The following is a 21,024-nucleotide window of genomic DNA, read 5'->3' as shown; positions in this document are numbered from 1 at the left end:
ATGGGCTTCGGAGATCTCAAGACTTCTACAGTCCTGCAGTACCAAAATGACTTCCTGGCAGACAAGAGCTACATCAAGGGGTATGTGCCATCCCAGGCTGATATTGTAGTATTCAAAGCTGTTTCAGGCCCACCAACTGTCAACTTGTACCATGCACTCTGTTGGTATAACCACATTAAATCCTATGAGAAGCAAAACACAAGCTTGCCAGGAATAAAGAAGGCTTTGGGCAAACATGGGCCTGCTGATGTAGAAGATACCACAGGAAGTGGAGCTACAGACGGTAAAGATGATGATGACATTGATCTCTTTGGCTCTGAGGAGGAGGAAAGTGAAGAAGTAAAGAAGCTAAGAGAAGAATGCCTTGCTTGCAGTATTAATCAAAGAAATAAAAAAGTCAGCAATTCTTGCCAAGTCTTTCATCTTACTGGATGTAAAACCTTAGGGTGATGAGACAGATTTGGCAAAATTGGAGGAATGTGTCAGAAGCATTCAGGTGGATGGTTTGATCTGGGGATCTTCTAAACTAGTTCCAGTGGGATATGGCATCAAGAAGCATCAGATACAATGTGTAGTTGAAGATGATAAAGTTGGGACTGATACACTAGAGGAACAGATAACTGCCTTTGAAGACTGTGCAATCCATGGATGTTGCTGCCTTCAATAAGATCTAAAACCTACCATCCTCAAAAATTACATTTAAATAAAAATATTTGCAACCAAAAAAAACCCAAAAGAAACAACAACTTGGAGAGTGAATTAGTTTGCAAAGCACTTTGTTCACAGCCATTTGAAGTGTAGAGCTAAAGGGACCTCAGAGGCGATTTAGTACAACCCTATTACGGAGAAGAAAATGGCAGACCACTCCAAGTATCTTTGCCAAGAAAGCCCCAAGTGAGGGGTGGGATATGACTGAAAACAACTGAACAACAACCAATTATGAAGAAGCTAAGGCTAGGGAGATTAAGTAAGTTGCCCAAGATCACACAGGTAGTGTCAGAAGCAGGATTTGAACCTGGTTCCTCTTACTTGAGGATCCAATGCTCTTCCCAGTGTACCACACTGCCCCCTACATAGTGCAATATATTTCTAGGTAATACCACCCTACTGGAGTCCATCTCTGGAATAACAGAACAGGATATTAAGAGAGACTAGATTAATATTGTACTCTAAATTGTAACACATTTATGACATTCTTTAGGGATATGGGCTCTAGATCAGCTTTCCCAGGCCTATGTTGGAAGGAAACAACTATAAACCTTAGATGAGACAGTGGGATACATTTCTGTGAATGAGGGGACTCATGAATTATGTTCATAAATTCACAGAGTTCAGGGATTCCTCATGTTCAAGAAAAATTAAAATGTTCATGTTCAGGAAGTTAAAATGACTATGGAAAATATATGTAAATAAAACTAATAATGATTGATATTGATAACTATCTTAATATAAATTATCTTAATTATCATTTGTCACTTAATGTAAATTCTCTCATATGATCCTTACAATAGCCTTCTAGGGTCGCTCCTATAGATATCCCCATTTTACAGACGAATACTATACTGGACCCTCTTTTCTCTTTTAAACTCTTTTCCTTCATCAGCTAGGTATTGTACTGGGCTAGGAATCAGGAAGATTTGTCTTCCTGAGTTCAAATCTGGCTTCAGACAATTACTAGCTGTGTGACCCTGGGCAAGTCATTTAACCCTGTTTGCCTCAGTTCCTCATCTATAAAATAAGCCAGAGAAGGAAACAGCAAACCACTCCAATGTCTCTGCCAAGAAAATCCCAAATGGGGCCACAAAGAGTCTGACATGACTGAAATGGCTGAACAACGACAACCAGGTAACTCTGAGATCTATGTGTACATCCCTGATCTCTTTCCTGAACTCTAATTCCACATTGCCAGTTGCCTATTGGGCATTTCATTCAAGAAGTCCTGTAGGCATCTCAAACTCAACATATCCAAAGCCAAATTGATCATATTTGCTGCCCTTTCTCCATCCCCCCACCCCCACAATGCACCTCTCCTCTGAACCTTTCTTATTTCTAGGGTTGTCACCTTCCTTCCCACCATCCAAGTTTACAATCTCAGAATTTTCCTCGATTCCTCATTCTCATTCACCCCATACATCCAACCAGTTGCCAAGTATTTTATTCTTTCACAACATTTCTTCTTTAGATGGTGCCTTTTCTCCCTGGCCAACAGCCACCACTCTAGTTCAAACCTTTATCATATCTTGCCTGAACTACAGCACTAGCATTCTATCTGGTTTCCCTGCATCTAATAATAGTTAGCATTTATGTAGCACTTTAAGGTTTGTAAAGCACTTATGAAGATTATCTCATTTGATCCTCATAAGCACCCTGGAAAGTAGGTACTATTATTATCCCTATTATATAGATGAACAAACAGAGATTAAGAGAGATTCAGCACGTTATTAATCAATGGATCCATTATGTATTGTAAGTGTATCCGGGGTCACACAGCTAGTTAAGGGTTTGTTGGAACTCAGATCTTCCTAACTCTAGACCCAGCACTTAATCCACTACACTGCCACCTAGCTGCCACTAGCTTCTCCCTACTCCAAGCTACACTCCACAAAGCTGCCCCCTCCATAAAACTAGCCCCTGTTCACCACATTCAACACTCCTGTTACCGTCCCTGGGCACTGATCCTCTCCCATACCTGGAATGCACACCCTACTTAGCCCCATCTCAGTCTCTTCCTTTAAAATAAAGCTCAATCGCCATCTACTACCCGAAGTCTTTCTTGATTCCCCACACACCTGCCAAGTGCTAGTGTCTTCTTTCCCAAACAACCTAAAGTGTGCCTAATTTTATGTCTTTATATTTATTCAGCTTATGTTTATGCTGTGTATGTTTTTATACATACTTGTTACCTATCCTGTGACAATGTAAACTTACTGAGAGTAGGTATCATTTCATTCTTTGCACTTCTATTTCCAGAACCTAGCACTGGAAATGACATATAGAAGGTATGAGTAATTAATACTTGCCAATTGATGGTTTTTGTTGTTGTTGTTGGATCACACAGCTAATAAGTGTCTGAGGCTGGATTTGAACTCAGGTCTTCCTGACTCCAGCCCCATGCTCTATACATTGCACCACCTACCGGCTCCTAAAAATGAATCTTTCCTTAATGTGGTAAGTATTGTTGTTGTTCAGACATTTCACTTATGTCTGATTCTTCTTGACCCCATTTTGGATTCGTTTGTTTGTTTGTTTTGCAAAGACAGTGGAGTAGTTTGTCATTTCTTTCTCCAGCTCATTTTACAAGTGAGGAAATGAGGCAAACAGGGGTAAGTAACTTGCCCAGGGTTACACAGCTAGTGTCTGAGGCTAGATTTGAACTCAGGGAAATGAGTCTTCCTGACTCTAGGCTTGGTACTTTATCCACTATGCCCCCTACTGGTAGGGCACTTAATAAATGTTGTTGAGTTAAAATAAGGCCAAGGTCTCACAAGGGTCAAGCTACAAGCTCCAGTTATAAGCTTTTTTTTTTTGGTTTCCTCTACTCCCATCCTGGACAACACTGCAATGCTTTAATAAAAATAGTTTGTTTTTTTAATTATAAAATTTATTATTTAGTACTATTATCATGCTATGGAACATATATTTGATGTCACTCCAACCCTTTCCTTTTCTAGAGTAAAGGTCAGATGTGTTGCCCAAGCTCACACAGCTAGTACTTTGTTCCTGGGACTGTAGATATGCTTCTGTCCATAGGACTGCAAGCATTAAAACTACCTTGATTTCTGTAGTTTGAAATAGTCGTAATGATAGTTCTGCCTGAAGTGTCCCAGGAAATTCCTGCCAATGCCCTAATTCAATCTCCAGATTCAAAGTTTGGACAAATAGAATTCCTTAATCTTTAACAGAACTTATGGGGCAGATAAAACTCTCAAAAAATATAAAAAAAATTCATTAGGGTAAAGGATCTTTATTTTCTGACAAAATATGTAAGCTAAGAAAACCTAGCTTTGCATGACATTCATGGTTAATGGTTTTTATGAGCTACTGTTTCAAGAGAAGATTTCAGGGTCTTCCAAATCACGTAATATAGATGAATCTGCTTTCTTATTCAGCAATAATGGTTTTCCTCTTTTTTTCCTTGCTTGGACTGCTTCATTTTTCTAACCAAATACACGGTGAAATAAATCTGCTGCTCTACCTGCCCCAGACAGAAATCCTGCTCCACCTAAAGCAAAACACCGCCCAAGAAAAAGGACCACAGGTATGATATTTCTCCAGGGAGCCTTTTCCCATTTTGGGGGAGGGCCACTGTCAATACTTCCTCCAAATCCATACTTCTTACAGAATGGAGGGGCCCATCCATAGTCACAGTGGCAATTTTTATTATTGTTGCAGATTCCTCTCTTGGTACAGGTGTCCACTGTACAGTCAAAATTAAGAGCATTCATGTTTGTACAAGTCTTGTTAATACATAAAAATCCCTCACCACAGGCAGTGCCTTCTTTTACTTCTCCAATATCCTCCAGTTTTATTGTTCTCATTGGAGCATGATAGTCTGTCCCCCAGCAAGTAAGATTGCCCTGGCTGACAAAATTCGTAACTACTGTATAGTGGTCAGCCAGGATAGGAACACCCTTGACGTTGACACACTGTAATCTTCCACATAACACATTGTCAGGTTCACACTTGGAGTAAACACCTGCCATAATTCCACAGTTGCCAAAGCGGTCTCCTTGATTGGCTTCTTCATAGCAGGCAAGAGGTCCCGCTGTAGCACTGTGTCCAAAAATACGCTTGCACTGCCGATTCCGAGAATTGCACAACCCGTGGAAACAATAGCCACGGTCAGAGCATAGGGTGCCATCCTGAATGTAGGTGTTATCAGGGCAGTATTCAGAGGTGCCATTGCAATACTCCTCAAGGTCACATTCGCTGTTCTTGGCCCTACACAGTTTCCCTGCTACTCGAAATCTACAGTGATAGCAGCAAGGACCAAAAGCACACGATGCTCTAGCTTTTAATTTACATGTTGGCTCGCAACACTTATCTTGCTCACAGTCCTTTGGTGTGCCACAGTCACACTGTTCGTCTCCTTCCACCACTTTGTCACCACATACAGAAATTTTTCTTTTCGCTAGTTCTGGTACATTAGACAAACATGTTTCATTGCTGGCTACCTTTTCAAAATACTCCATGTAACTGCATCTACTGACACCTCCATCCCCAGGGTTTTTGTTCATTAAGCATCTGTCGGCACCATGACATTTACATTCATCGGTGTCGTCATTTATGCCCAGCATATGGCCCAATGCATGAAGAAACTCATTAGAACCACTCAGGTTCTCTTGAGATAGACTGCTCACAGAGGCACTATTTCCTTTTTCACAGATACCTCCTACCTTGGCTTTTGTGGCGATCTCTTTACTCACAATTAAATGTGCCCAATCTGACTTGACACGGGGGTCTAGTTGCTCCTCTTTATATTTCATAAACTCTTCATAAATTTTATCTTCGTCAGAGTCCTTAATGTTGATTTTGTCCTCGACGGACCAGACCTCAACTCCCTCCAGATAAATTTTACAATTGAGTCCCTGAAAAACCGCATCTGCCAAAGCTATCAAAGTAAAACACTCATTAAGGCAAGCAGTCATATTGGATCCCAAAAGTTGATATCTCCCATTAGATATCACAAGAAAGGCTTCTACATACTTAAGGTGTATATAGCTCCAAACAAACTTGGCAGAAATCTCTAGGTTCTGGTCGTTGGCCAAACGTGGAGCTGTTTCTTCAGCAATTACCCCGCAAGTGCGATCAGCTCGAACCTCCTTCTTCAGGCGATACAGCATGTGTTCAAATTTTGTAGAGGCCTTCAAGGGTTCCATTTGGTAAAGGCTTCCATTCATATTCAGTATCCCTCGGAGCCCTCCAAAGCAGGTGTTTAACGTAACCACGGAGTCGGGGGAACCCTCCACGTAACCTCCGTAGTTGCAGTCATCAGGGATATAAGGCTGGTCCTCCAGAATGGCTCCCTGCCCGGTGAAGGAGAAAATGCGCAGGTGTCTGGACAACAGCAGCCTTTTAGGGCGAAGGTGGACAACTTGCTTCTTGCCCTCCACCTGCAGGAGGTAAGATGTCCGGCCGGCCACCTCAGGATCCCCCTTGCGGGGACCCAGCTGCCTGGGGATGATCACTTCGTAGGAGGAAAAGCCCCTCCCTGGCCGGTACCCGAAGGCCAGAGCCAGGCAGCCTGGGCGGAGCAGGAGCGTACCCAGACCGAGCAGCAGGAAGGAGCCACCTAGGTGAGAGACGACGGCTCCCTCAAACCCCATGCCGGCTTCCTGCCTCCCCTCCAAGGAGCCCGGGAGCTACAGCCCAGATCTGGGAGAGAGGTCTGAAGGAGCCAGAGAAGCGCCAGGGGGACTGCGGCAGCCAACGGTGTAAAGGGCTGTGTGAACTCGGCTGCGCCCCTGGCGCACCTTCCAGGGCATTGGCCCAAGCACGAGCCTCCCGGGCGGTTGGGACCTGGTGGGGTGGGCTCGATTGGGATGAGGTCCGTTGGATGGGGTCCAGTGGAGGGGACTGGAAGGATACAAAAAGACCACGCGAAACTTCCTGGGGGGATGGGTAGATGGGTTGGCTGAAATAAACAATGGGAGTGGAAGGGAATAAGGAACCAGTTGGGAGAAACCGTGTTGAAAGATCTCTTGCTATAGCTCTAACGACAGAAATGTCTGCAACATCTAGATATCATATCACATCATATATCAACATATAGAGACAGATTTTTCTATCCATAGAAAGATATCTACATCTATTTACTTATAGAGATCTACTAATATCTATAAATAGGGATATCTTAGGTATATATCCTTATCCATGTTATCTATATACATATAGATGACTATCATATATCACATATGCACAGAACTGTTTATATATAGACATGGATAGCTACCTACGGGTCATGGTCTAACAATATCTCTATGCTGTGAACATATAATTATCATATATATTTAAAACTAGATATAGACAGAGCTATATAGATAAAGCTAGAGATCTAAATCTATAGCTAGAGAGACATCTCAGGTACTAATTTCTATACTTGGAGCTATCATATATCTTATATAAACACATACAGCTCTATCTATAGATAGACATCTACCCACAGATATCAATCTAACACTATCTAGAGCTATATCTTGGGCAGATCTATGTTATTAACTTATCACATATATAAACAGATACAGGCAGAGCTATCTATAGAAAGATATCTATATAAGATGAGAAGCACCCATAGATGTTTATCATGTATAAATATATATATGTAGATATATATATATATATACACACACATATATACATAATTACTGTTGAGTTGCTAAGTCATCTTCTACTCTTTGTGACAGCCTTTGAGATTTTCTTGGCAAAGATACTTGCATGGTTTGACATTACCTTCCCCTGCTTATTTTACAGATGAGGAAACCAAGGCAAACAAGGTTAAGTGACTTGCCCAGGGTCACACAGATAGTAAGTGTGTGAGGCCAAATTTGAACTCAGGTCTTCCTGGCTCCAGGCCAGGTGCTCTATCCACTGTGCCACCTAACTGCCCTATAAACATCTATATCTATACTATGTATATTGCTTTCTATTGCTGTAGACATAGCTACAGAGATCTGCAACATCTAGATATCTATCACATATCATATATTAACATAGATAGAAAGACATCTATATCTACCTATAAATACAGATAACACTACCAATATCTATAGAGATGTCTTAGGAAGATATCTATCTATACTATATACATAGAGATATCTAGCCTATATTATATATTAACATATATAGTTAAATCTATCTGTAGAGATCTATATCTCCCTGTAGATATGGATCTACCAATATCTATAGAGAAATGTCTTTAGACAGATAGATATCTATACATACATGTAGAAACTTTTTTTAAAAAATGAACATTTATTGAAAACTGAATGATAAAAGACGTTCTTTTTTCTATTAAACTAAAATGATGAAACAAGAAAACAAAATTAACAATGATTCATTAAAAATGAGAAACAAAATACTAGTTTTAACTGTGGTGATAACCAAGTCTATATGAAAATTTATCATACATTTGACCTGAAAATGAGCTCCCCTAAATAGACTAAAGCAGATTAAAATTTCTCCATCTTCCTGTCCTAGAGAATAGACATTGCTGATCAGGCCTTGTGAGCTTAAATTCCTCAATCACATGATTGTATTTAACCATGAAATCCAATTCTTGTTCGATATACAATAGTGAGTGGTGGCATTGTGTCAAGTCAACAAGCATTTATTAAAGCAGTTGTGGAGGTGGAAATAAGCATCTATGGAAATAAGCCTACTTGCCAGGTGCTTTTTATAAATATTATCTTACTTGATTCTCACAACAACCCTGGGTGGGGGCAGGGGTGGAGGTGGGGAGGTAAGTGCTATTATTATCCCCATCTTACCATGAAGAAAACTAAGGTGAATAGAGACTAAATGACTTGCCCAAGGTCACACAGCTTTTAATCAGCTGAGGCAGATTTTGAACTCATGTCCTTCTTGTTCCAAACCCAATGTTCCATCTGCTGCACCACCAGCTGGGTGTTTACTATTAAGCACTTACTATGTGGCTAAGCACTGGGAATATATATGAAGCAAAATGAAAGGTTCTCCCTGCCCTCAAGAAGTTTATATTTTTATGGGGGAAGAGTAGAAGGGAGTTCAAAAGGAGTGAAGCAGAGGGCATCTTGCTGAAGTCTGGAGAGTCAGGAGCAGAACTGGGAGAGAGATGAAGAGTGGATGGTCTGGGTATTTCCTCAAAATGGAGATTCCAGGAAGAACTCACCAGAAGGGTGCAATGGAGATATCTCCAAACATTGTACCGTATTTTTTATATGTGCGGATTTTAAAATGGTTTTTTTATTTGAGCAATTTGTAACAGGTAAGACTGAACTGAATAGATTTTTATAAAAGTCCTAAAACATAGAGAGCCATTAGGATTCCTTTAGCCAATCAAGCCACAATCTGGTGGTTTTGTAGAGGCACCTTTAGGAACAGATGCCTAATGCCAAACTAATCAGACTTCAGTGGCCAAAGCATCCAAAGATATTTCAAATCTGCTGGCAATGACTCTCATATATTTATCCTTTCTTATGAGGCTCATAAAATGATGGAGTAATTTTGCTTTCAGCAAGCCCCTACTTTTGCTCTGTATGGTTATTTTGTGTTTGATAGTGACTTTAGAGTCATCACCTGGGGGCCCTACTTTTTGTGAAATCTCCATTAACTGTGAGTTGCAATAGGAGTCCTCTCTATGAAGGTTTAATAAGCCTAACAACCTAAAAAGTTTATTTGAATTTTACCCATGTACTAGGGAGATGTCTGAATAATGTGCATAGCAATGTTCATGGACTATGTCAATATTTCTTTGTAATTCATTTGCACTCTGTGGTATACCCAGACATAGTAGAAGCACCATCAAAATATATTATTGATGGGCAGCCAATTTTAAGAATGCCAAGAATGTCATTTAACTGGCCAAAACTAGAACTGAGGGTCAGTTGTCTATGGTCTTAGAGTAGGAGACAGATTTAGAAAGAGCACCAGTGGTTGGGAAATCCAAGGATAAAACACAGTGACTCATCCTCCCAACCTAGGTCATCATAGAGAGTGAGATGGAAGTCTGTGGGCACTGGGAGCAAGACTTAGCCATAACACAGACGCAACACGGAACCTTCCAGACTTGGGACTGGATTGAAACTTGTAGCTGTTTGTTAATGTAAGGAGTGGTCACAGATCCCACAGAGATAGGCCTGATGCTGTGCAAGGAGCAGGAACAAGAGCTAACTGGCAACTTTGTTGTAGAGATGGTTTGCAAATGCAGTGGGGACTGAGGAAGGGACTTTTGCATAGGGTTGTCATCCCAGAGCAAGGAGTGGTTGTGGCACTGAGGATTTCCAAGTGTTCCTGGTGAAAAAGACAGAACTGAATAGACATTTAGAAATGGAATTACAGGAATCAAGACAGGCATAGAAAGATTTACGCATTTGTCTACCTGGAAGGGAATATGTGGGGAAGAATTGCTTACATCCAATTAGAAAAGAAACAAATGTCTTCTGAGAACTCTAATATCTTTAAGGGAACCAAAGAAAGTTAAGTATGACAAAGGGCCTATGGGTGGTTTTGTTCTATCTCAATGATGAGAAGACAAAAATAGGAGGGACAAGAGACTATACTGGGGAAGAAAGGAGGAGGAAGGGAATAGAAATCACTATCACGGTGGGGGGAGCCAAGATGGCGGTTGGAAAGCAGGGACTAGCGTGAGCTCCCCACCGAGTCCCTCCAAAAACCTATAAAAAATGGCTCTGAACCAATTTTAGAACTGCAGAACCCAGAAAATAGCAGAGGGAAGCAGGGCTCCAGCCCAGGACAGCCTGGATGGTCTCTGGGTGAGGTCTATCCCGCACGGAGCTGGGAGCAGAGTGGAGCAGAGCAGAGCCCAGTGTGAGCGTTGCGGAACAACCAGACCAGGAGCTGGGCAGAGCGTGCCCTAGCGCCCTGAATCAGTGAGCTGCAGCAGTCACCAGACTTCTCAACCCATAAACACCAAAGACAACAGAGAAGGTTAGTGGGAAAAGCTGCTGGGGACAGAGTGAAAAAAGGAGTTTGCAGTTCCGGCTACTGCCCTGGGGGCAGTGGAGGTGGGGCAGCTACAGAAGTACAGCTGCAGTTGCTTCCGGCCCCAGGCCCACCTGGTGGGAGGAATTAAGTGGTGGATCAGAGCAGGAGTGAAGAGCCTGCTGAAGGTCTAAGTCCAGTCCGGGTTGGGGGTTCTTGGGGAAGGAGGAGTGCTGGTGTGGCAGAGCTGGCGCATCCCCCCAAGCTTGGAACATAGTTCTCTTAACTCTACAAGCAGTCATACCCCACTGAAAAACTCAAGGGTCAAGTTAGTTGGCTGGGAATATGACCAGGCAGTGAAAACGCACCCAGATTCAGTCTCAGACTTTGGATTCTTTCTTTGGTGACAAAGAAGACCAAAACATACAGCCAGAAGAAGTCAACAAAGTCAAAGAGCCTACAACAAAAGCCTCCAAGAAAAACATGAACTGGTCTCAGGCCATGAAAGAGCTCAAAAAGGATTTGGAAAAGCAAGTTAGAGAAGTAGAGGAAAAATTGGGAAGAGAAATGAGAAGGATGTGAGAAAACCATAAAAAACAAGTCAATGACTTGCTAAAGGAGACCCAAAAAATATGGAAAAATATACTGAAGAAAACAACACTTTAAAAAATAGACTAACTCAAATGGCAAAAGAGCTCCAAAAAGTCAATGAGGAGAAGAATGCCTTGAAAGGCAGAATTAGCCAAATGGAAAAGGAGGTCTAAAAGACCACTGAAGAAAATACTACCTTAAAAATTAGATTGGAGCAAGTGGAAGCTAGTGACTTTATGAGAAATCAAGATATTATAAAACAGAACCAAAGGAATGAAAAAATGGAAGACAATGTGAACTATCTCATTGGAAAAACCACTGACCTGGAAAATAGATCCAGGAGAGATAATTTAAAAATTATTGGACTACCTGAAAGCCATGATCAAATAAAGAGCCTAGATATCATCTTTCAAGAAATTATCAAGAAGAACTGCCCTGATATTCTAGAGCCACAGGGCAAAATAGAAATTGAAAGAATCCATTGATTGCCTCCTCAAATAGATCCCCAAAAGAAATCTCCTAGGAATATTGTCGCCAAATTCCACAGTTCCCAGATCAAGGAGAAAATACTGTAAGCAGCCAGAAAGAAACAATTTGAGTAGTGTGGAAATTCAATCAGAATAACCAAAGATCTGGCAGCTTCTACATTAAGAGATCGAAGGGCTTGGAATACGATATTCTGGAGGTCAATGGAGCTAGGATTAAAACCAAGAATCACCTACCCAGCAAAACTGAGTATCATGCTCCAAGGCAAAATATGGATTTTCAATAAAATAGAGGACTTTCAAGCTTTCTCAGTGAAAAGACCAGAACTGAATAGAAAATTTGATTTTCAAACATAAGAATCAAGAGAAGCATGAAAAGGTAATCAAGAAAAAGAACAAAAAAAAGAAATTGCAAGGGACTTACTAAAGTTGAACTGTTTTGTTGACATTCCTACATGGAAAGATGATGTGTATGATTCATGAGACCTCAGTATTAGGGTAGCTGAAGGGAATATGCATATATATGTTTGTGTATATATACATATATATATGTATATATATATATATGTATATGAGAGTGTGTATGTATGTTTATATGTATGTGTACATACATATATATATATATTATATATATATATATATAGAGAGAGAGAGAGAGAGAGAGCACAGGGTGAGTTGAAGATGAAGGGAAGATATCTAAAAGAAAAAAATCAAATTAAGGGATGAGAGAGGAATATAATGAGAGAGGGAGATAGAGATAGAATGGGGTAAATTATCTCACATAAAAGTGGCAAGAAAAAGCAGTTCTGTAGGAAGAGAAGAGAAGGCAGGTGAGGGAGGAATGAGTGAATCTTGCTCTCATCAGATTTGACCTGAGGAGGAAATACCATACATACTCAATTGGGTATCTTACCCCACAGGAAAGAAGAAGGAAGAAGATAAAAAAAGGGGGATGATAGAAGGGAGGGCAGATGGGGGAGGAGGTAATCAAAAACAAACACTTTTGAAAGAGGACAGGGTCAAGGGAGAAAATTCAATAAAGGGGGATAGGTTAGGAACGAGCAAAATATAGTCTTTCACAACACGAGTACTGTGGAAGGGTTATACATAATGATACACATGTGGCCTATGTTGAATTGCTTGACTTCTTAGGGAGGGTGGGTGGGAAAGGAAGAGGGGAGGGAATTTGGAACTCAAAGTTTTAAAAACAGATGTTCAAAACCAAAGTTTCTGCATGCAACTAGAAAATAAGATACACAGGCAATGGGGCGTAGAAATTTGTCTTGCCCTATAAGAAAGGAAGGGAAAAGGGGATGGGAGGGGAGTGGGGTAACAGAAGGGAGGGCTGACTGGGGAATAGGGCAACCAGAATATATGCCATCTTGGAGTGGGGGGAGGGTAGAAATGGGGAGAAAATTTGTAATTTAAACTCTTGTGAAAATCAATGCTGAAAACTAAATATATTAAATTAAAAAAAAGAAAAGAAAAAAAAGAAATCACTCTTACATAAGATGAAGAATACTTAATCATAGAGGAATGGGCATCCCCTAAAACTCATTTTCACCTGATCCTAATAAAGGAAGGTTGAACAATTACAAACACACACACACACACACACACACACACACACACACACCATCCCCATACATAAAGATCTCAGTATAGAAGAAAAACATTAACTCAAAAGGGAAATAGCCAGAGACAAGGACAATAAAGGGACAGTCATGGATTTAAAAGGGATGGCAGGATAGGTAAGGGAGCAATCATAAGCAAAACTTACTCAGATGTTGGAGAGGAATGTAGAGAAAGGATTAAAAGGAAAAGAAAAACATAAAAAAAGTGAAATTAAGGGTGGGGCAAGGGAAAGAGAAGAGCAATAGAGTACAAATAGGTGGTTTTCATCTACAGATCACAACTGTCAAGTAAACTCCCTCCCTTTTTTTACTTTCTTTTTTTTGTAAAGAAGTAGGGGGAGAATTGTAAATGTGACTGGCATGAAGTCACCCATGAAACAGACACAAAGAGCAGAATGGATTAGAAAACAGAATCCTACACTATGCTACTTACAAGAAATACATTTGAAACAGAGAGAGACTTACAGAGTAGAGGGAAGGGGCTGTAGCAGACTCTATTATTGCTTCAGGAGAGGGGAAAAAAAAGCAGAGGTAGCAATCCTGATCTCAGACAAAGCAAAAGCAAAAATAGATCTAATTAAAAGAGATAAGGAAGGAAACTATCTTATTAAAAGGTATCATAGACAAAGAAGTAATATCAATACTAACCACATATGCACCAAATGGCATCCAAATTTTTAAAGGAAAAGTTAAATGAGCAACAGGAAGAAATAGACAGGAAAACTATACTAGTGAGGGACCTCAACTTTCCCCTTTCAGAACTAGATATAGCTAAGAAAAAAAAAATAAAAAAGGAAGAAGTAAAGGAGGTGATTAGAAATTTTAAAAAGTTAAATATGATAGACCTTTGGAGAAAACTAGATGGAAATAGAAAGGATTCTCCTTTTCTCAGTGGCATATGACTCCTACATAAAAATTGACCATGAATTAGGGGATAAAAACTCACAACCAAATGCAGAAAGGAAGAAATATTAAAGATCAAAATGCAGTAAAAATTATATTCAATAAAGGGCTGTAAAAATTAATTAGAAACTAAATGATCTAATCCTAAAGAATAGGTGGGTCAAAAAATAAATCACAGGAAACAGTAATTTTATTAAAGATAATGACAACATGCCAAAATTTATGGGATTCAGCCAAAGAAGTAGTTAGAGGAAATTTTGCATCTCTAAATGCCTACACTAACAAAATAGAGAAAGAGGAAATCAATAAATTAGCCACACAACTAAAAAAAAACAGAAAAAGAACAAGAAAAAGAACAAATTAAAAATCTCCAATTAAACACCAAATTGGAAATCCTGAAAATCAAAGACAAGATTAATAAAATTGAAAGTAAGAAAATCACTGAACCAATAAATAAAATTAAAAACTGGTTTTATGAAAACAATAACAATAAAATAGATTGGTTAATTTGATTTTTAAAAAGTGAAGAAAATCAAATTATCAGCATAAAAATTAAATGGGTGAATTCACCACCAATGAAGAAGAAATTAAAGCAATGGTTAGAAGCTATTTTGCCCAATTATTTGCCAATAACTCTGATAGTCTAAGTGAAATAGATGAATATTTACAAAAATATGAATTGTCCAGATTAACAAAAGAGGAAATAGAATACTTAAATAACCCCATTTTGGAAAAAGAAATTGAACAAGCAATCAATGAACTTCCTAAGACAAAATCCCCAGAGCCAGATGGATTTACAAGTTAATTCTACCAAACATTTAAAGAATAATGTTGTATAAATTATTTGGAAAAAAGGCAAAGAAAGAGTGCGATCAAATTTGTTTTATGACACAAATATGGTGCTGACACCTAAACCAAGAAATATCTCATGTACCAAGATAAGGTCAAGATGGGTACATGATTTAGACACAAAGAGTGATTCTCTAAGCAAATTAGGGGATCATGGAATAGTTTTGTCAGATCTATGGATAAGGGAAGAATTTGGGACCAAATGAGGGATAGCATTACTAGACATAATATGGATAATTTTTATTATGTTAAATTTAAAAGTTTTTGCACAAATAAAACCAATGCAATTAAGCTTAGAAAAAAAGAAAGAAGCTGGGAAATATTTTTTACATCAAATGTCTCTGATAAAGGCCTCATTTCTCAAATACATAGAGAACTGAGTCAAACTTATAAGAATACATGTCATTCCCCAATTGATAAATGATCAAAGAATATAAACAGGCAGTTTTCAGACAAAGAAATCAAAGCTATCTATAGTCATATAAAACATGTTCTAAATCACTATTGATTAGAGAAATGCAAATTAAAACAACTCTAAAGTACCACCTCAAACCAATCAGATTGGCATACAGAAAAGAAAAATGATCACTGTTGGAGAGTATGTACGAAAATTGCGTCACTAATGCATTATTGGTATAGTCGTGAACTGATCCAACCATTCTGGAGAGCAACTTGGAACTATGCTCAAATGCTATAAAACTGTGTGTACCCTTTGATCCAGCAATACCACTACTAGATCTGCACGCCCAAAAATATTTATACTGGCTTTTTTGTCATGGCAAAGAACTGGAAATTGAGGGGATGCCCATCAATTGGGAAATGACTGAGCAAGTTGTGGTATATGATATATAATGTGGCATATTATAATGGAATAATATTGTATTATAAGAAATGACAAGCAGGATGAGTTCAGAAAAACCTGGAAAGGCTTACATGAACTGATACAGAGCGAAGTGAGTAGAACCAGGAGAACACTGTACACAGTAACAGCAACATTGTAAGACGATTAACTGTGAATGACTTAGCTGTTCTTAACAATACAATGATTCAAGACAATTTCAAAGGACACATGATGAAAAGTGCTATCCACCTCCAGAGAAAGAACTGATAAGGTCTGAATGCAGACCAAAGCATATAATTTTTCACTCTATTTTTTGATCAAGTTTTCTTTCACACGATAACTAATATAGAAATACATTTTACGTGATTTCACATGTATGACCTATATCAGATTGCTTACTGTCTTAGAGGGGTCACGGGAAGGAAGGAGAGAGAGAATTTGGAACTCAAACTTTAAGAAAATGTTTAAAATTGTTTTTATATGTAATTGGGAAAAATAAAATATTATTTTTGAAAAGAGGTAGTGGGGAGGAGTAAAGAGAGGAAAAAATACAAGAGGAGAAGATGAAGGAAAGCACACAAATAATAATCATAATGTGAATAGTATGAATTCACCCATAAAAAGAAGATAACAAAATGGATTAAAAAACAGACTCCAATAATATGTTGTTGTGGTTTTTACATAAGAAAGACACTTGAAACATAAAGATCCACTGAGTTAAAAAAGAGGCTGGAGCAAAATCTATTATGCTGAACCCAAAACTTGAAATAGCAATCATAATTTTTGATAGGTGTGGAAATTACATTATGTTTAAAGACTTCATAGATAATCAATATCACATATATGTATATGCATTGATATATGTGTATTTATGTGTCTATTTAGACACATATGTACATACATATATGCTAAATAACAACTTCTAAATACTTAAAGGAAAAGTCAAATTGTAGGGTAAAATTGATAGCAAAATTTTAATAGGGAACTAAATATAAACCTTTCAGACCTAGATAAATTTAACCAAACTTTTGCACAAGTTGATAAGAATTTATAACTATAGATGGTTCCAAAAATCCTTGAAGGTTTACAAAGGAGATTTTACAAGGTCTTTTCTATGTATAATTACCAATGCTTGATTAAGACAATAACTCCAATAGCTTAGTTAACAATCTCATAATTTTTATAAGTGATAGCCAAATAATTTTAGCTGAAAATTCCTTTTAAATATAGACAAAACTTGGAAGTTTATGATTTCTTAAACTATAGTACTTCAGACTATTACAACACATGGTCAGTAGGGCTGATTTTTTTTTCTGACAGTATGATTCTTAATCTAACAACATCTAGATTGTAAGAGAAATTGCTTTTCTAAAAATACAATTGTTACCAAATTACACAATGTCAGAAAATTTAGAAATATGATACCATAAACAATATCATGTATTTAAAACTTTAAACTTTAAAAAATCCAATTAATTACCAATCAGGTGATCTTAATTAAGTTGGATACTTCCAAATTATGTCACACAGAAAATCATTAATCTCATCAACATTGGCACTATATACCAATCACATCTAAAAACCAAGTATGAAGCAATTACATTTCACTAAAGATATAATAAAAATAGTTAACATTCAGATAGCATTTGTCCTATGCCAAACACTATGCCAAGCTCTTTACAATCATGTGATCCTCATGATCAACCCTGGGAAGTGGATTCTTTTTATTATCCCCTTGCAGGACAGTAAATTGAGGTAAATAGGACTTTCTTTGGGCCATACAGCCTATAAATTTCTTAATGCCAAGTAACTAATTTTTTTCCCATTAGTCTGTAATTTACCATAATAATACTGATAAGGTGAGCATTCTCTGACCCTGTTCTTCCTTCAGAATAGAGTTTGGCTTAAATCAAATCAAATCTGGCTTTATAATCACTAATGGTAACATTTTAATTTAAAAAATCTAATGCTCCTAGCACTTTAAAAATTATTATCCATAAATTCATATATTTTCTTTTTTTTAAAGGCATGTGACAGTTGCCAGTTCCAAATAAACTTTTCCTCTACTTCCTTAAAGAGCTGGAGTCCGAGGTCTCTTTTACCTTTGATTTATCAGATAAAGAGCTGCCCCAAGCATTCCAGCTCTCCATTCCCATCTTCCTGGGAATTTCAAGCTGCATATACTAGAAAATGCATATGAAGTTTTACAAACAGTTTGAAATCACACTTGTTATCATCATGTTAGATGAAAATGTGCTGGGCTAAAATATTCTAAGACTCTGCTGTACTTGTACTGCTGCTTTGGGCCCAGGCAAAGAGACCTAAGGAAATTGATTTAATGCTGACAGGGTTGTGGCCAGTTTTCCCAGGCAGAAACTTCCAGAGCTTTCAGAGTCAACTTAAATAATAAATAGTTGAACAGTACAAGGAAACATTTAAGATTTTATATAATAATTACAAATCACAATAACCAAGATCTTTACCATAGCCAATTTAATAAGGTCTTCCAACAGATTTATCCTAAAAGGTGGGTGGACACGATTAACCGGATGATTATAGCCTTACTCTCAGGCTATAGCTAGTTATAGATTGATTTCTAAAAATCCTTTCCTTTACAACTTCTAGTTCTGAATTGAAGTCAAATCACTGCTCTTTAATGACCTATCATGGGGCTAGATCCTGAAGTCTTAAAATAGTGATGGCCCTAAGTCAGTTACTAATCTGCTACGTGTCATTATTTTCTTTATATCAGCCTTTTAACAATTAAATACATAATCCAAAAGAATCAAAGAAGAGTTTACATTTCTAACAATCTTTTGTCAACCTCCAGAATCTGCTAAGATAGTTTTAGCAGTTCTACAACTTTGATTATCTAACCTTATTTTTGTAGCCTAAAAAGGTCTTAGCAGAAGGAAACAGATCTCCAGTGCAGGAGAGCCTGGATGGTCACCAGGAAGGGTCTATTGCATGGTGCTGAGAGCAGAGGGCAGCCCAGCATGAGCCGTATCGGACAGACCAGACCCAGAGTCAGCCAGCCAGAAGAGGCCTTGGGGCCATGAAACAGTGAGCTGTGGCAGTTACCAGACTTCTCAACCCACAAATGTAGAAGAGCAGGTTAGTGGGAAACTGAGGGATGGAGTTCAGAGCGATCCAGCGGTCAGCTCTGGGGGTGGAGGAGGTGGTGGAAGCAGCAGCAGGAAGCTCCTGAGGCTGCCTCCAGAGCTCCAGCATCAGCAGCTTCCTGAGTCCCTGGCTCACACCGTGGGAGGAATCTAACAGCAGATCAGAGTGGGAATGCAAGGAGCGCTTTGTAGGCACAAAGGTGGATTCTCTTGCTGTACCCTGCTTAGATCCGAATTGTAGTCCTGGTTGGCAGTTCTTGGGGGGGAGGAGTGCTGCTGTGACAGAGCCTGGGGTGACAGTGGAGTAGAAGTAGCTCTGAAAACAGCAGTGCAAGGACCCTAAAGCTTGGGACAAAGTACTCTCTACTCTATAAGGAGTCACACACTGACAAAAAGCTGAAAGGTTGTGTTGGTAAGCAAAATGGGCTCCTTAGCACTTAGTTCAACAAGTGCCCTTGAATAGTTTGGCTTTCGTTCCCTTTTGAGTAATTTAGTGTATTTCATTGAGCCTTACTAGGTGCTAAGCCCCAGGCCCAAACCCCTATTAGGTGTAAAACCTTAGTGGGTGTGGATTGGCAACTAGGGTGGGGCCAAGGTGGGGCTAACTCCAGGGAGGGCCTAGTTTACATGTCTGGGACAGCAGAGGCTCTTGGACCACGTGGGTTTAAGTCACCTCTTTGTGAGATTCTAGGTCACATGAGTGAGTCGCATGTGTGACTCACCCCGAAAAAGATATAAAAAAAGGGGTTGGCCTCCTCTTCCTTGGAGCTCTTTGATGCAGCAGTGGTGGCACGTGTGACTCTGGGCCAGCCCTTGTTCTGAGCTCCCAGGCTGAACCTAGATGTTGATAACTATGAATTGTATTGGGTCTGTCTGTTGATGTTTGTGATTTGTTTGTATTTTGCTCTGAAGTTTAGTGTGCTGGATTTTTCCCCTGAACTATGTGAATGACATTTGTATGCTGAATTAAAGTAGGCTTGTCAACTCCTTCCTTAGTTAAGCAGATCAAAAGAACCTGTGCTGTTGGCAGCTTTCTGGGTGCTGGCTGTGGGTGGATCTTATACCCCCACAGAAGCTGCTAGCTGGATTGTTGAAACAAGGGTCAAGTAGTTGGCTGGGAACATGAATAGGCAGCGAAAAAGAACTCAGACTCAAACCCAGATTCAAACTCAAACTCTAGATTCCTTTTCTGGTGACAAAGAAGATCAAATCATACAGCCAAAAGAAATCAACAAAGTCAAAGAGCCTACATCAAAAGCCTCCAAGAAAGATATGAACTGGCCTCAGGCCATGGAAGAGCTCAAAAAGCATTTAGAAGAGCAAGTGAGAGAAATAGAGGAAAAGCTGGGAAGAGAAATGAGAGTGATGCAAGAAAACCATGAAAAGGGGGGCAGAGCCAAGATAGCGGCTGGTAAGCAGGGACTAGAGTGAGCTCCGTACCAAGTCCCTCCAAAAACCTATAAAAAATGGCTCTGAACCAATTCTAGAACGGCAGAACCCACAGAACAGCAGAAGGAAGCAGGGCTCCAGCCCAGGACAGCCTGGAGGGTCTCTGGGTGAGGTGTATTCCACACGGAGCTGGGAGCTGGGAACGGAGTGGAGCAGAGCCCAGCCTGAGCGGTGTGGAACAACCAAACTTGGAGTCTGGCAGATGGGGCCCCCAGCGCCCTGAATATGTGAGCTGCGGCAGTTACCAGACCCCTCGACCCACAAACACCAAAGACTTCGGAGAAGGTTAGTGGGAAAAGCTGCGGGAGTGGAAGGAGTCCCGGTTCGGCTTCCAGCCCTGGGGGCAGCGGAGGTGGGGCAGCTACAGCTGTTGTTACTTCCCGCTCCAGGCCCACCTGGTGGGAGGAATTAAGTGGCGGATCAAAGCAGGAGTGCAACAGCCAAGTTGCACTAAGCCCAGTCTGGACTGGGGGTTCTTGGGGAAGGAGTAGTGCAGGTCTGACAGAGCTGGC

The 21,024-nt window shown here is 39.5% G+C and overlaps 1 protein-coding gene and 1 pseudogene across 1 annotated transcript; one reads left to right on the top strand and one right to left on the bottom strand.

Annotated features, from left to right (window-relative positions):
* On the top strand, nucleotides 1–674 carry LOC118858457 (annotated as a pseudogene).
* A 3,278-nt stretch (nucleotides 675–3,952) lies between these two features.
* On the bottom strand, nucleotides 3,953–6,545 carry LOC118856034 (disintegrin and metalloproteinase domain-containing protein 30-like). The gene has a single exon (XM_036766090.1). It carries the CDS (start codon nucleotides 6,324–6,326, stop codon nucleotides 4,158–4,160), a length of 2,169 nt encoding a protein of 722 aa, XP_036621985.1. The 5' UTR covers nucleotides 6,327–6,545; the 3' UTR covers nucleotides 3,953–4,157.
* Nucleotides 6,546–21,024: the final 14,479 nt, after the last annotated feature.

Source organism: Trichosurus vulpecula, chromosome 7 (assembly GCF_011100635.1).
Source record: "Trichosurus vulpecula isolate mTriVul1 chromosome 7, mTriVul1.pri, whole genome shotgun sequence".
NCBI lineage: Eukaryota > Metazoa > Chordata > Mammalia > Diprotodontia > Phalangeridae > Trichosurus > Trichosurus vulpecula.
This window is presented reverse-complemented; position numbering and strand designations above follow the sequence as displayed.

Excerpts from the sequence above, each read along its gene's own strand:
- LOC118856034 (XM_036766090.1), bottom strand. The coding sequence starts at position 6,326 with ATGGGGTTTGAGGGAGCCGTCGTCTCTCACCTAGGTGGCTCCTTCCTG.